General features: G+C 40.7%; 1 protein-coding gene across 1 annotated transcript in view; it reads left to right on the top strand.

The window, feature by feature from the left end:
- LOC101480523 (ras and Rab interactor 2) overlaps window positions 1-14,286 on the top strand; it is a 39,734-nt gene that overhangs the window by 261 nt on the left and 25,187 nt on the right. Inside the window, exon 2 of the mRNA XM_004538708.3 lies at window positions 9,885-10,020. Within this exon, the coding sequence (XP_004538765.1) occupies window positions 9,952-10,020 (69 nt within the window). The 5' untranslated portion in view covers window positions 9,885-9,951. The remainder of the gene's footprint in view (window positions 1-9,884; window positions 10,021-14,286) is intronic.

Below are 14,286 nucleotides of genomic sequence, written 5' to 3'. Positions count from 1 at the left end.
AAGTCTGTTTATTCTGCGCACTTTGTTTACACGGGGCGCCTTTTCGCTTCCTTCTGCAGCGGCATCGCTAAAATAAGCTGATTTTATCACAGCAGAAGCATTTTGTAAAGTTCACATGAGGCTGAGCTGCTTTTCCATCATGAACTGAAAGCATAAAGCTGCTGGTAAAAGTAAACACATGTTCATGGCTGTAAATCAAACTGCGACTTCAAAGCTTTGGATTTTTCTTTCAAATATGATCAAACCCAGACGTAAAAGTTTTACTTTAGGCACTGTAGAAACCATCACACTCTTCTTTGTCGTAAAAAACACAAGATCCCCTCAGGGTGCTTTACTTTTTGGACCTTTCCACTCTTTCTTCTACTCTGACCCTTTGATGCCCCTGTGAGGCCAAAACAAATTCTGAAATATAGTAAATCTCTTTGTCCCCAGTGCCAGGCTAGCAGGGTTTAAACGTAAAAAAAAGCTTTCTGACCAAGGCCAGATGATTTAATGGGTGTTGTGGTGAGCGGCAAGTTTTAATACAAAGAATAATTTTATTTCTACGGCACTTTGGAAAACACAGAGCTAGAAAGAGCTTCACAGCGTAAATAAAAACTTGGTTTAAAACAATTAACAGACGTGATAGGCTGAGGAAGGTTGTTCCAGGGTTTGGGGGCTACACTACAAACTCAATGTGATCACCTCTGGTTTTAAAATCAGAGCGTGGGACAGTAATGAGACCATGATTGGCTGATCGAAGAGGTTGGTTCCAGCAATTAGGTCTTTATATGTTAATATGTGTATATATGTTATATATATAATATATGTTAATAACAGGAATTTAAAGATTATTCTGAATTTCAGTGGGTGCCAGTGAAGAGATCCATAAATAAGTGGGATATGTGAGCACTGGCTAGTTTTCTTATCAGCCGTGTTGCTGCTCTCTGCACTAATGGGAGGCTATGGAGGACTGAGAGATACACGTGAAGAGAGAATTACAATAATCAAGGCCAGAGAAAAGTTCCAGATGATTAAATAGGAAAGGAACTGATTGAAAGGTTTGACGTATTTGCAGTATCTCTGACATGAGGGAAACAAGGGTGAGCTGAGAGATGTGAGATTCAAAATTCGGATGCTGGTCAAAGATGATGCAGAGGTTCTGAGTAGATGATTTGATGGTGCTGGCAAGAGCTACTGTACTGACCTCCTAGGGAAAAGTGTCCATGCCAAACATAAAATCCTCAGTTTTACTATAAATGAGATGAAGGAAACTTTGATACGTCTAACAAAGAATGGCAGAAAATCATTCACTGAGGCATGAGAGGCTGCTGAGGATGTTGGGCTTAACAGAAAAGCATAGCTGTGTATCGTCTGCATACAATTGGCAGGAGATTCCATTAAACCCGTTATTTTAGGTTTTGAAGTTTAATATGTCACAAAGAATGATATATTTAGTCATAGAGGAGAAAAGGACAAGAGAAGGGATTGACACAAAAGTTCTGTGTGCGGACAATTTCATGCAAAGATTTTATCCTTATTAAAAAAGGCTTCATTTTCAAAGCTGAAGTTGTACTGTGAATGTTACTGTTCATTTTCCAGTGAGGTGCGTATGTCTAACGATAGAAAAAAGAACAAAGCTGTCATTCCCAGAGGGCTGTGACGGGATGATTTGTGCAGGTTTATAGCAGCGAGTCCGTCAGCAAACATGTTGATGATATTTAACCTTTTCAGGAAGATTCTCAGCTACTGCTCTGCTAAATGTGACACAACTGAAAAAAAAGGTCATAAAAATAATTTTAACAATGTTTGTGAGAGGCGTCGTCTTCACTTCCCTTTTCACTTCACAGTTTATGAATGTGACAAACACACAAATGTGGATATATATGTTTTATATATATATCTATAAAACATATAGATGTGTTATATATAAAAAATGTATAACACATAAACCACCATAAGCACAGATGATAGGTTGGCTATGACTGTATGCATAGACAAGTTCTTCTTTATCTGTACATGCAAAACAAACTAATCGTACTAGACTAATGAGAAAAATGTAAATACATGTCAGACGGTGCACCTTATTATACACTAACAGTGATAATAATAATAATAGTGAAATAATGGAAAAATAGCTACCTTTCCTTGCTCTACCAAATGAGTTACCTCACTCGCTTTATGAAAAACGTATTAATCCTTCCTCAGCTGTGATCCTTTTATTCCCTGCAATAATTTCCGCACAGTCCCTCACTTGTTTAATCCACAGGTTGGATTTTGTGGGGGTTTTCCTGAAATTGAAAGAATTTCTGTATCTGGTGGCAACATGTCCCAGCTCGCTTTCACAACTGCAGGAAGTGATTCTATCCAAAAACATGTCTGCACCTAAATGCATATCTGACTCTTTCTTTCCTAAACAAATAGTTAGCTGATGTTTTTTAGAAGAGGCCTAATAAGCTCCCAATTTCCTCATCTAAGCTTCTTTGGAATCTGTTAAGGAGATTAGTTTTACTGCATTTTTGGCACTTTGCACCCTTTCTACATGCTGCACAGGGGAAATGACTCAGCAAAAAGGTTTTTAAATGAGAAATAACTCGCCAGATTGTCAGATTTGGGTTATGAAGCTGATGTTGTTTTTGTCTGCATTGGCTTTAGAAGAACAGAGTTTTTGTTTAAATCACATCTGCCCGCACCTTCAAGGCAGAACTGAAAACTCCAAACAGGTTTATGGAAAGTGACGTCATGCTGGCTGGACGGGGAAACGGCCGCTCGGGTTGGTGTGAGAGTAAAGCGTCCGGTTGGGGATGTTAACACTGAGCGCTTTGATTGCAGCCTCACTGATGTCCGCTGTGATCCTGCAGAAACGCGCTGGGTTCTGGTTTTCCCATTTTGGCTTTGCGCTGACTGTATGTGTTATTTCACAAAGATTTCAAGTAAAGAAAAAGTCTCTGGTTGAACATTTAAATGCCAGAATTTATCTACCAAACTCATTTGTTTCATTTGTCTTGAGGGAATTCAAGTGTTTAAACATTTCCATGACTCGATTGGTTACCGTACATAATATTACAGCCACTGATAATAGAGAATAGACCAGAATTATTCTTCAAGGAAACAACATTGATTGCATTCATCGTAATGAATCATTGCAGCATCTTAGTACCTACAGTGGGGGAAATAATTCCAATATTTGCTGAATTTGTAAGTTTGCTCACCTACAAAGAAATAATTTTATTTTAATCACCTAAAAGTTTGATTTGATTTGCTTGTTACTGAGTATAATGAGTATTTAATCACATGCAAAACATGACTTATTACTTGATGGAGAAACCCTTAAAGCAGTAAGATGTTACTTGGTCAGGTTTGCAGACTTCTCAGGAGAGATTTGGGCCTCAACTCACCACAAACTCTCTGAATCATTCAGGTTTCTTATTTGCCGTTTGTCACTTTGAAGCTTGAGGTCTGGAGGCTGGCTAGGCCACTTCGTGAAAGGCCTTCTTCTTTAGCTCCCTGTTGTTGCTGTGGTAGTATGTAGGCCCATCGTCTGCGTGAGGAAAGGAGCTTCTTGTCCAAGATGTGACATACGTATCGTGACCTATTGGCCCCTCAATCCAGCAAAGTCATCCTGTACACTAAGCAGAAAAACAGCCCAAAGCATGACGTTTCCTCTCCGTGCTTGACTGTGAGGATGCTTCTTCAGCTGCTTGCTGCCATATGTGTGTTTTAATCTATAATAAGTAAGCCTGCAAAACTGCAAAGTGCTCATTCAAAAATCATTACAGTCACAATGTTAAATGCACTGCTGCTATTACTGTATCGTGAGTCTTTGTGTTTTAGGGAGATGAGGTCCTCTTCTGCTGAGAAACACCTCCAGATGCTGATTCTGGAAGAAGAGTCTTACATTTATGTCCTACAGACACAGAAGGAAAACAAAATGTGTTTAACTTAAATTAAGGGTTCTCGTTCTCTCCCATGCATTCTTTGTGATTTTTATCTCATGAATATGTCAAATTTTGGCTGAGCTACAATAAAATTATTGGGGTATTTTTCTAGAGAGGGAAGTCTTGTGTAAATTCAACATAATGTGGATTTATGTTGATGTTTTGTCTTTGATGACAGAACTTTCAAACCTGTTTCAAACACATTTTTCATATATGTGTATATGATATGAAATACACACCTGATTATAGGAACTACTCATAACTAAAGCACTTTGGAGGTGCTGGTAGGCAGATTTGGCACAGCTGGCCAGCTATTTTTCAGTTTTCACACGTCATGTTAAGCCAATTCTAGCCAGCTTCTAGATGCACTTTGTCTTTGAGGCCACATCTTAAGCACTGGTTACAGGCTGGTTTGGGTTGACGGGAGTTTCTAGTGTTTGTTTACCCTTCTCTTCCTTATCTCATTTGGAAATTCCCAAACTATCTGCTCCATCTTCTGCCCCTTTATCTTCCTTTCTAGTCTGGTAAAGTCCGAGCGTTTGCACCGAGGAGCTCACAGCTCAGCTCCATCCAGTGTTTCTGTTACTAATTTAAAGGGGAGCAGCACAGGGAAAAATATCCAGGCTTTTCTCAGCTGACCTTTCGTTTGGAAAGTTTTGGCTGGGCGTTGCTGGTGCCTGACACAGTTTCTAACCATGATTTAATCCTGTGGCACTCTGATTATATGTGAAGCTGGATTTGTCTGATTGGCACTTTGAGTATTTTCAGGAGTCTCTTAAAGCTGTGATTAGAGGTCAGGCTGTTGGTCCACTTGGTGTTTGACTGACAAGAGATTCATAAACAGCTCATGGAAAAAATGAGAGTAATCCAACCCTTCTGTCCTCCTTTTAAAAATCTGTGAGTGATCAGATTCTTCAGGTCCTCCCTGGGCCAGTGGGTTCAGCTGAACTCACCAACAACCACTGCTCTGCTCTGCAGCCACAAAGAGCTCACTTAATCATCTTCCTCTACTGTAGTCGATCCTTTTTAAACAACTCCTTTGCCCTGTTTTGATTAAATGTACCTTTCAAATCAAATGCCCTCCAAATGGCTGTTTCCTGCATACACCCACACCATCATCTGGTTTGCCTCAGAGCGATAACATGACCCACGTGTGGGAGTTCTTATCTGCAGCTGCCTGCAGCCCCCCATCGCCATGCTCTGCTGTTCTGACAGCATCACGGACCCTGTTTGCCTTTTTGTTTGTCTGTTGAGAGTTTGAGTAAAGTCACACTTCATGCCGTCTTTGACAGTTTGAATAAAAACCCACTGGAAAGACATTTACAGACCGGCTGTAAAGAGAAGTGAGAAAATATCACGCAGTTTCACAGCAGTTTGAAACATTAAATGAATATTTTCCATTTTTATAGGTTGAACATGGTTGGATGGGTTAGTGTTGGAGTGCATCAAACAGATGATAGTTACTGTTTGCTATTGTATTGTATGCACTCTGAAGCTTTAACATTAGTATTTTAAATGCTGTTATTGTTTTTGAAGCCAGATGTTGTTAGCTAATGCTATCAAGCTTGGTTAGCAAGCTGCATTTCTTAACAACGGGAGTCCAAGCGGAGACACACATATTGGCTAATTAGGACTAATTAACATACAAAACCCAAGAAATTCACTCATTAGATCTGAGGCACAAACTCCTTTGATGATCTGTACAACACAGCAGCTTTAATATTAGTCCAGTAAGATCATATGAAGTCTGTGGTTCGCTTCCACTGTTAACACATAAGAAGCATTAAAAGTTGAGTTCTATTGTGTGAACTGGAAATTGTTATCCATACTTTATTTCATCACATCTGGATTCTTGTAATTAGTGGTTTACTTAGGTAAACTTCCTTGGAACATCTGCAGGTTGTTCAGAGCGCTGCTGCGAGGCCTCACATGTCACACTGTTGCTCATTCAGTTGCATTGACTTCACGTCAACTTCAAACTCCACTTACTTTTAGAACTCTGCATGGACGAGTAGAAGCATATATCAGTGAACTTTTACACCCATACATCCCCAGCAGGTCCCTGAGGTCATGTGACCAGGACCTGCTGGCTGAGACCTAAAGGAGACGGAGCTTTTGCAAGAGTGACCTCCGACTCTTGAACTCTCTCCCACCGAGCCTGAGATCTGTGGACTCTGCTTTTGAGGAACTTTTTACTTGGATGTTTAAGCTGTTTTCCTGTCGACCATTCTTTGATATTATCTTGAAAAGTGCCATATAAATAGAATTTTATTACTTTAAACACTTTCATTTCACTCGAATTTTAACCCTTTGCACTGTTGTTGTGTTATAATAGTAGTGCTGACTATGTTTTGTAGCTTGCGTTGCGTGAATGATCCTGTTATCAGTGTGGCACAGAGCTTCATTCCTGACTGCAGTCAGATGGAAAATTCAACACCACAGAGCTGAATACAGTGTGACTGTAACAAGCTACGGTTTGGGTGAATTGTTATGGTTGAGTGCCTTTAGCATGAATTCTTTTAATGCCCAGTTGACAGTAAAAAAAACATGGACGTATCTTCCAGGACAGAAAAAATAAAGTGAAATGATTTGAAATAAACTTGCGTTCTGGCTGAAGGCCATCGGATGGCGAAAGCTGTGGTTGAAAAACATTTCCGGTCCTGGGAAAACGGCATTCCAACCCCTGACATCTGTAAACACTTTCCTGCTGCATTAATGGGCTCAGTCACTCATTTCGGTCCATTTTGTAGATCTTGGTCATGGTATGCTTCAAAACAGAGGATTATCCGTGGTATGCTCACTGGCTAATGCCCTATAATTGAAACCAAGATGGTAACAGTGAAAACGTTCATCGTAGTGCTCCAAAAGGAGACTTTAGAAACAAATCTCTGACATTACGGCAACTACAGCTGTGGGTTCGTGGTTTTGTAGAAGTCTGGGGAAAGACGAGCCACCTCTGGTGATTTTATGGGCTCACTTCTGGTTAGTTTTCGAACGAGGATCGTCTGGGGGTGATAATTTTACTTGCTGTATTGCTTGAGAAATTTCCTGAATTTTCCTCCCTGAAGGACGTTTTCAAATAGCTTTTTTTTTTTTTTTTTTAAATCATCTGGATTATAGTTTCAGTGCCAGGTCTCTGTCTTATAATTTCTTTCTTAGGTTGGAAGCTCTCACAAAAAAAAGGTGATTTTTGATGGAGCTGTTAAGAGGTGCTCATCTTGTTTTCCTACATTACCCAGCATGCTCTGTGATCCATCAGCTGCTCAGAGGTTTGTGTTGTGGAAACACATTTATCAGATTTCATTGGCACGTCAGCTATTATCACACCTTTTACCAAATCGACAGCAGAAGAAGACAAAGAAAGTAAAGTTCACGTCATGTGTGTTTCTCCTGACATTCTTTCGTTTGTCAAAATGAAACCACGATGGCTGAAGCAGACAATCGGTTCTGTTTAGAGAACATCAGGAAATGGGTGCAGTCTCTGCACAGTTTATATTAGAGCTTAACCAGCATTTGTTTGACTTCACTGTGGGTTATTCAGGCTGTAACTAACAAGTATTGCTCAGTCAGTATTAACTTTCAGTCATTAGAATCATTTTATTCTTGTTTTGTCTGTAATAAAACCCACAGCAGCCAAACCCTGTTGCAGCATAACTTAGAGATGATTCAGGGTCTTCTTTGCATGTCTGACTGAAGCATTCAAACATCATCACTGAAATACGACGGAGAACATCTGAACGTCGTCACTTCAGAAGCCAGATTCAGAAATAATCCCTGCAGAGCAATTTCCTGTATGTAACTGATTAATGCTTTTCTTTCTGCTGTAACATCTTTAAATTCATGGCTACATGTATTAAGCTGTTGTTTTATCACCTTGTAAACTTTTTGATTCATCTTAGCAAACAAATCTGATTTCCAATATAGACTGTATATAAAAGATGGATGAGATGTCTCCTGTCCAAACAGTGTGATGAAACAGGCGCTGCCCTGTGTGCTGCTGACACAGCACTTGGACTTGAGCCATTGCACTAGTATATTTATCCCAGTAGTTTGGAAATTCCCAGGTTAGAGCAGCCAAAGAAAACCCTCGAGTAACCAAACAGTTTCAGTGACTAAGATGACCTCATTTATGACCCCATTATATTTCATACAGAAGAAATTTTCTGTAACAATATTGTAACAATAGAGTTTATAGTTCTGCATTAAATCTATAGATGCGCTGTAGCCACAAACCTTACAACATAACCTGTGCTGTAACCTGAACTGCTCCTCCCTAAAGTGTCACGACATCCTGCACAGATGTAAATGCTGGGAATAGCCTCCATCACTTGTAGATAAACAGCAGAGTCATAAATTCATTGAAAAGTTACCTAAAAACTCTTTTCTTAACATGTTCCAACATAATGTACCGTGCATAATAAATGTGACAAATGTCATTAAAAAACAAGAAAACATAAATATTTAAAAATCTGTCAAAACCCCCAAATTTTAAACATTATTGCATAACAACAATGATGATTCTGGGTTGTAGATGTAACATTAGGATATTTTGCAGCAGTAAATCATCCTGCTGCCGGTTTGTTATCTGTGGTGGAATAATATATAAAAAAACAAAGCTTCTTTCTATTGTCCTTGAAACACAAAGGGTCCATTTTTGTAAACTTGTAGTTTCCCAAATTTATGATAGGAAACATTTTTATGATTAAAAATATCCCAAATGCCGCCCCCCTCCAAAGTTGCATGAAAGGAGTTGAGTTAGGCATCCGATTGCAATGCCTCCTGCGTGTGGCGCTCTGAGCATGTCCTAAGAAGAAGGCTCTGGGGCAAACTCGGGACACGCCGGAGAGATCGTATCTCTGAGCTGGCCTGGGAACGCCCCTGTGTTCCTCCGACTGAACTGGAGGAAGTGGCTGAGGAGAGGGAGGTCTGAACCTCGGCCCTGGATAAGTGATAGAAAATGGACAGTTGGATGGTTAAAGGCTCGTGTAATAAAATGTCTCAATAAGTAAAATTAAATAAAAGTCAGTAAAAATACAAATTTAAATATGATACAATAAATCAGTGTTTAAAAACCTGATAAAAATATAATTGAATCAGAGCAGTACTGCAGACAAATACATGAAGATTCATAGTTTTATTCAAACTGTTGCACCAGGATATGTTCTGTATTATATTTCATTGAACTGAGGGTGGGTTCGTTGAGGCACCATGAAGTGTGGATGAGCTGGTCGTCACTTTCCTGACCTGAACCTGTGAACTGTCTCTGGTTTTTTATTTCCTCCCCCTCAGTCTGTGATGGTGGTGGTCGGGTTAGAGGGATGGGGTGGGGGGGTGAGGGGTGGGGCTAATGGCTTCCTGTCTGAGGGAGATAAAAGTGGATGTGGAGACTGACGGACAAATGGCGCATCGCCCTGATTCACCAGGACTATGAACCTCTGCAGGAAAGGAAAGTGCTAGTCTTAATAGTTTCAGCCTGGCTGCAGAGAAGGGCAGGTCGAGAGACAAAGAGACAAAGATAAAGACCATAAAAGAGATTTTAAAAATGTGAAGGTGCAGGCCTGTTTCTGTTTTCACTTTATGGAAGTTAAAAACCACCAGACATTTACGTTTTCTCATATTTGGAGACGTTAATTTTTGATGGGTGGGGAAGGAAAGCAGCTGTGTTGGAACTGAGGCTGTCCGGGATGGAAAATAAATTATGAATGACGGGATGAGGACATGAGAACAGGATGAAGGAATGAAGAGAGTGAAAATGTGATACGGTGAGGAAACGGTGGAGACAGGTAATCAGAGGACAGCAGTTCAGCCCAAAATAAAAAAGGGGGAGGGGAGGAGGGGAGGAGAGTGACAATCAAAGATTCCCAGCAGACGAGCATCACTGTAACCCCGACTGTGGCCGAAACTGGAATTTCCTCTGGGTGCACCACAGCTCAAGTGTCTGAAGTGAAACATGTTTGTGTCCCACAGAGCGCCAGCCTCTGCAGACGCTGACCTAAAAGGAAGAAGGACCGAGTCCTGCTGACAGGAAGACAACATGGCCTCCAGCTCGCAACCCAGAAATCCTTCCTGTGGTCTCACAGACAGGAGCAGCAGTTTCTTTAAGGTAAGGACTGGACAGCTCTGTGGAGACATAGCAGAACAAAGATCATGCAGAAAAGTAAGTCATCACATTTGTGTGGCAGATGCTGAATTTTATGAAACTATTTAAACAATTTTTTTTTTTACCTTTTGGATTAATTGAACAAACAAACTGTAGCTGAGATGATTTAGATTAAGGGTGATGTGAAAACCGAGGTAACTGGTTGATTGGACGGATCAGGACAGGAAACGATGAATGTCTGTTTCATATTTGAAACTTATTTACACATTCAATTCAATACAACTTTGTTTACATATCACCAAGTCACAACAACGGTTGCCTCAAAGTGCTTTATATCGAAAGGTAAACACCCTACAATAATACAAAGAAAATAGACAAAACCCAACAATCATATAACTCCCTGTGAGCAAGCGCTTTGGCGACAGTGGGGAGGAAAAACTCCTGTTTTACAAGAAGAAACCTCAGAGCAGAACCAGGCTCAGGGAGGGGCGGGGCCATCTGCTGTGACAGGTTCTGGGTTTGGGGGAGGAAGTGAGGACAGAGACATGCTGTGGAAGAGAGCCAGAGATTAATAATAACTAATGATTAAATGCAGAGAGGTGTGTAAACACATATCAGATAAATAGTCACAGATGTTGGCTGTGAAAACAAAAAGTCCACCCACCTGTTCATACCTTCTGGTGCAGCCAATCAGAAGAAAGTTGCCTTAAAGAGGAGGAGTTAAAGCAGCTCGTTTTAGACAGGAGATGAAGATAAAGAAGGCTTATGTTGAACATTTAGTTATGCAAAGCTGCCCCAGTAGAGTTTAGAATAAAAACATGAAAGTGAACAAGAATTTTTGCTTTAAGCTACAAACTGGTGTCATAAAAGGTTCCCCGCTGGCAGCAGCTGTTCAGCTGGTTATCATGCACACCCCTCAGCATAACTAACATAATTATTCTGTTGATAATTAAGTATTTTTCTGAGTGTTTTAAACTGCTATCACATTTCTTCTTCTTCCTCCTCCTCTCGAGTTGCCACAGCAGATGATCTGCCGCCATCTCACCCCAGCAACCTCCTCTGTCACACCAGCCTCCTTCATGTCCTCCTTCACTACATCCATGGACCGTCTCTGTGGTCTTTTTCTTTTCCTGGCAGCTCCATCTTCAGCATCCTTCGCCCAGTGTCCCCTCACTATTCCTCCTCTGCCAAACCATATATCAGCCAGGTCTCTCCCTCTACCTGTCATTTCCCCCTTTTATTTAAGTTTGCCACCAAATACACCTTCCCTCTCTCCTCCTGCACTGTCTTCATCCAGCAGGAGCTCAGTTTTTTCTGGCGCCCTGCTGTTCGACAGCAATGGTGCTGGTTTCTGATGATCTTGAATATCTGAATGTTTGATTTGGGAAAGATTCCAGGCTTGGGATCTTGCATATAGTTTCTTTAAAAAAAGTTTTGATTGGCCACATTTATCTATTGACAATCACAAATAATTTCATAGACCCCTGTTCAGTAATCTTTTTTCTTCTTACCATTTTTGAGACAGACTCATGAATGTCTTCATGATTTTTTTTTATTAGTATTTTTAAAGCACTCATCAGAGTCTGTTTGGATTTATGCACTCTGGGATTTCTTTATCCTGTTGAGGTTTTATCTTAACTTTAAATTCTCACCATTATTAATTCTGACTAAGCACTTTTCCTTCATATAATCAGGAAATATGGACTGTTGACTAATGAAATACCAAAGTGGATCAGTGTGTTTGACAGTTTTCCTCCACTTTCTGCCATGCATCGAAGAAGTTCTGGAAATGAACAAAACCAGCTGCTCTTCCTGGCAGCCTGACAAACACACTCACAGGACTCATAAAAACCTCTCTCTGTCCACTCCTCTCTCTCCCTTTCATCTTCATCTTCTCCTAATTTCTTCTGTTTTCTTTCTCTTCTGCAATCAGTTGCATATTTTTGCTCCAAGTGTCACTCAGATGTGAAAACCTTTTCATGCAGTGCCTGTATGTACTGTTGTAGTCTTGTGTTATGAAAAGACCTGATCTATTTCTCGAGAGTTAACACATGACAGTAAATCTGTTTCCTCGCTGCTTCTGATTTCCTCAGTCTTTCCTCATCTTTCAGTGCCCTAAACATTTTATTTTGTGTGTGAGCCTTGGTCAGTGTTAAACGGATTGTCCTAACCTTGTGGTATAAAACCCTGATTTAACTCTGAGGCTGACCTTTAACTTCATCTAATGCCTGAGCCACACAGGCCTAGATACTATTAAGCGACTTCTCCCTGGCAAATATGGGGTGTTAAGGGAAAACGTGTATTTCCCAACTGGTGATGAGTGGTTACTGCCTGTTGCTGGGTGAAATTGGTTGCAAAAATGGTGCAGCATTAAAAACCAGCCTATGATTGCTTCGGGGCTAGCAGATTGCCCCAACCGTCCGTTTGCACGGAAGATTGTAACATTTACTCTGCAAACTGTGGCAAAGCTTGAAAAAGTGAAGACCTGACATGAGAAACATTCACCTTCACAGTAAAAGATGTTCCTTTGTGAGTATCTCTGCTATGGCAAGGTTTTACTTTTACTTTGAAGCCGATCCATGCCACAGCTTTCACAGTTTCACAACAGCTTGGAGAATATTAGGCAAGCGTTTGCAGACAACTGGACGTCTTCCTTGCTTCCAGCTACTGGAAACCACAGGATCTTCTAGCGCAGTGTTTCCCAACCACTGTGCTGCGGCACATAGGTGTGCCGTGGAAGATTATCTGGTTCCACCTGAGTAGTACTGATTAGTACTGATTAGTACTCTAAGTGATCAGCATAACAGGCAACACAGTTACATTCTCCTCCACTAGAGGGCAGTAAAACTACCTGCTCTAATTAAATGGCTTCTCAACTGCCAGTAAAACAGAAGAAGAGGAAGAAGAAATGACATAATAGCCGAGCTTTGAGACCACAGTGATAATAGCAATAGCAAAATTTTCAAAAAAATATTTGAAAAGAAAAGGTAGTCAGTCTGAGCTGGGTCCTGGAGAAAGTTACGATCCAGATGAAGCATGGGCAGTGGTCAGAAGAAAGCAATTCCTCTGTACCTGATGCACGGAGAAAAATGACCAATATGCTTGTTGTGACATTTTAGTTTTGTGGTGTGCCGTGTGATTTCTCTAATGTGAAATATGTGCCGTGGTTCCAAAATGTTGGGGAATGCTATTCTAGCACCACACTTTTCCCTGGTGACCAGTGGTTGTCAATGAGCAGTCTCTAGACCTGTATGACTGGGACATGAGCACGTGCGTACAGGTAGATGGATTCATTTGTACCTTGCTTCATGAACCAGGGTTGTGTTCTCAGACAGCTGTTGTTTATAATGTTGGTCCAAATGTCACTGCAGCAAACCTTCATTTCTATGCTGATGATATAGTGATGCTCCTCTGCACCACCACAACAGGCTCCCAGCACCACCTGTGTGTGTGTGTGTGTGTGTGTGTGTGTGTGTGTGTGTGTGTGTGTGTGTGTGTGTGTGTGTGTGTGTGCGCCCTCTACTGGCAAGTAAGTTGTGTAAAAGAGATTTTTATATACAGTCTTTTAATGAAAAGTTGATTTTTCATGTAAAATCTTTTACATGCACGAGGTCATCTCTCCACTATGGTTTGATTCTGAAGCTGCCTTATATGTGCAAACTTTTTATTATTAGATTTTGTTTTTTTCTTCACACGTTGCACATTTCTCTGGCATTATGGTGCTTATACTTTAATTCTGCACCCCTGAAAGCCTACTAAGAATAACACTTGAAGCTCTTTTCTGTTCTGGGCAGTTTCTCCCAGAGGGCAGTGAGGATGGTCTCATTTCTGGCTTTGTAAAATGTGGGCTTTTAAAAAAAGAAAACAAAGATTTGTTAGTGATGTAACAAATCCTTATTATGTGTATTATGCCCACTAGCCCTGAAGTGATTGCATCAGCTCAGTTTATCTGTATGATATATCAGTGCCCTGTACAGAGGAATGAGTAAAACCCCTTTGAAAGTAAAAGAGACGTCTTTAGACCAGACCAGCAACTCAGAAACAAAGTCACACTTTTAATTTCCTTTGCAGCTTTTTCCATCTTTAATAACCCTGTGAAAGCGCTCTGTACGCGTCTGTGTGTCAAAACCAAACACATAGTTTCCCGTTGACTCCATCCATGGCTTTAACAGCAGCTCATGCAGTGAATCAATTACGTCTACGCATGCACACACACACACGTGCATTGCTGAAGGAGCTGTGTTTGAGCGCTTCAGTCTGCCTTTGCTC

This window comes from Maylandia zebra, linkage group LG6 (genome assembly GCF_041146795.1).
Source record: "Maylandia zebra isolate NMK-2024a linkage group LG6, Mzebra_GT3a, whole genome shotgun sequence".
In the NCBI taxonomy this organism is placed as follows: domain Eukaryota; kingdom Metazoa; phylum Chordata; class Actinopteri; order Cichliformes; family Cichlidae; genus Maylandia; species Maylandia zebra.
The sequence above is the reverse complement of the archived record's forward strand: the minus strand, read 5'-3'. Positions and strand labels throughout refer to the sequence as shown.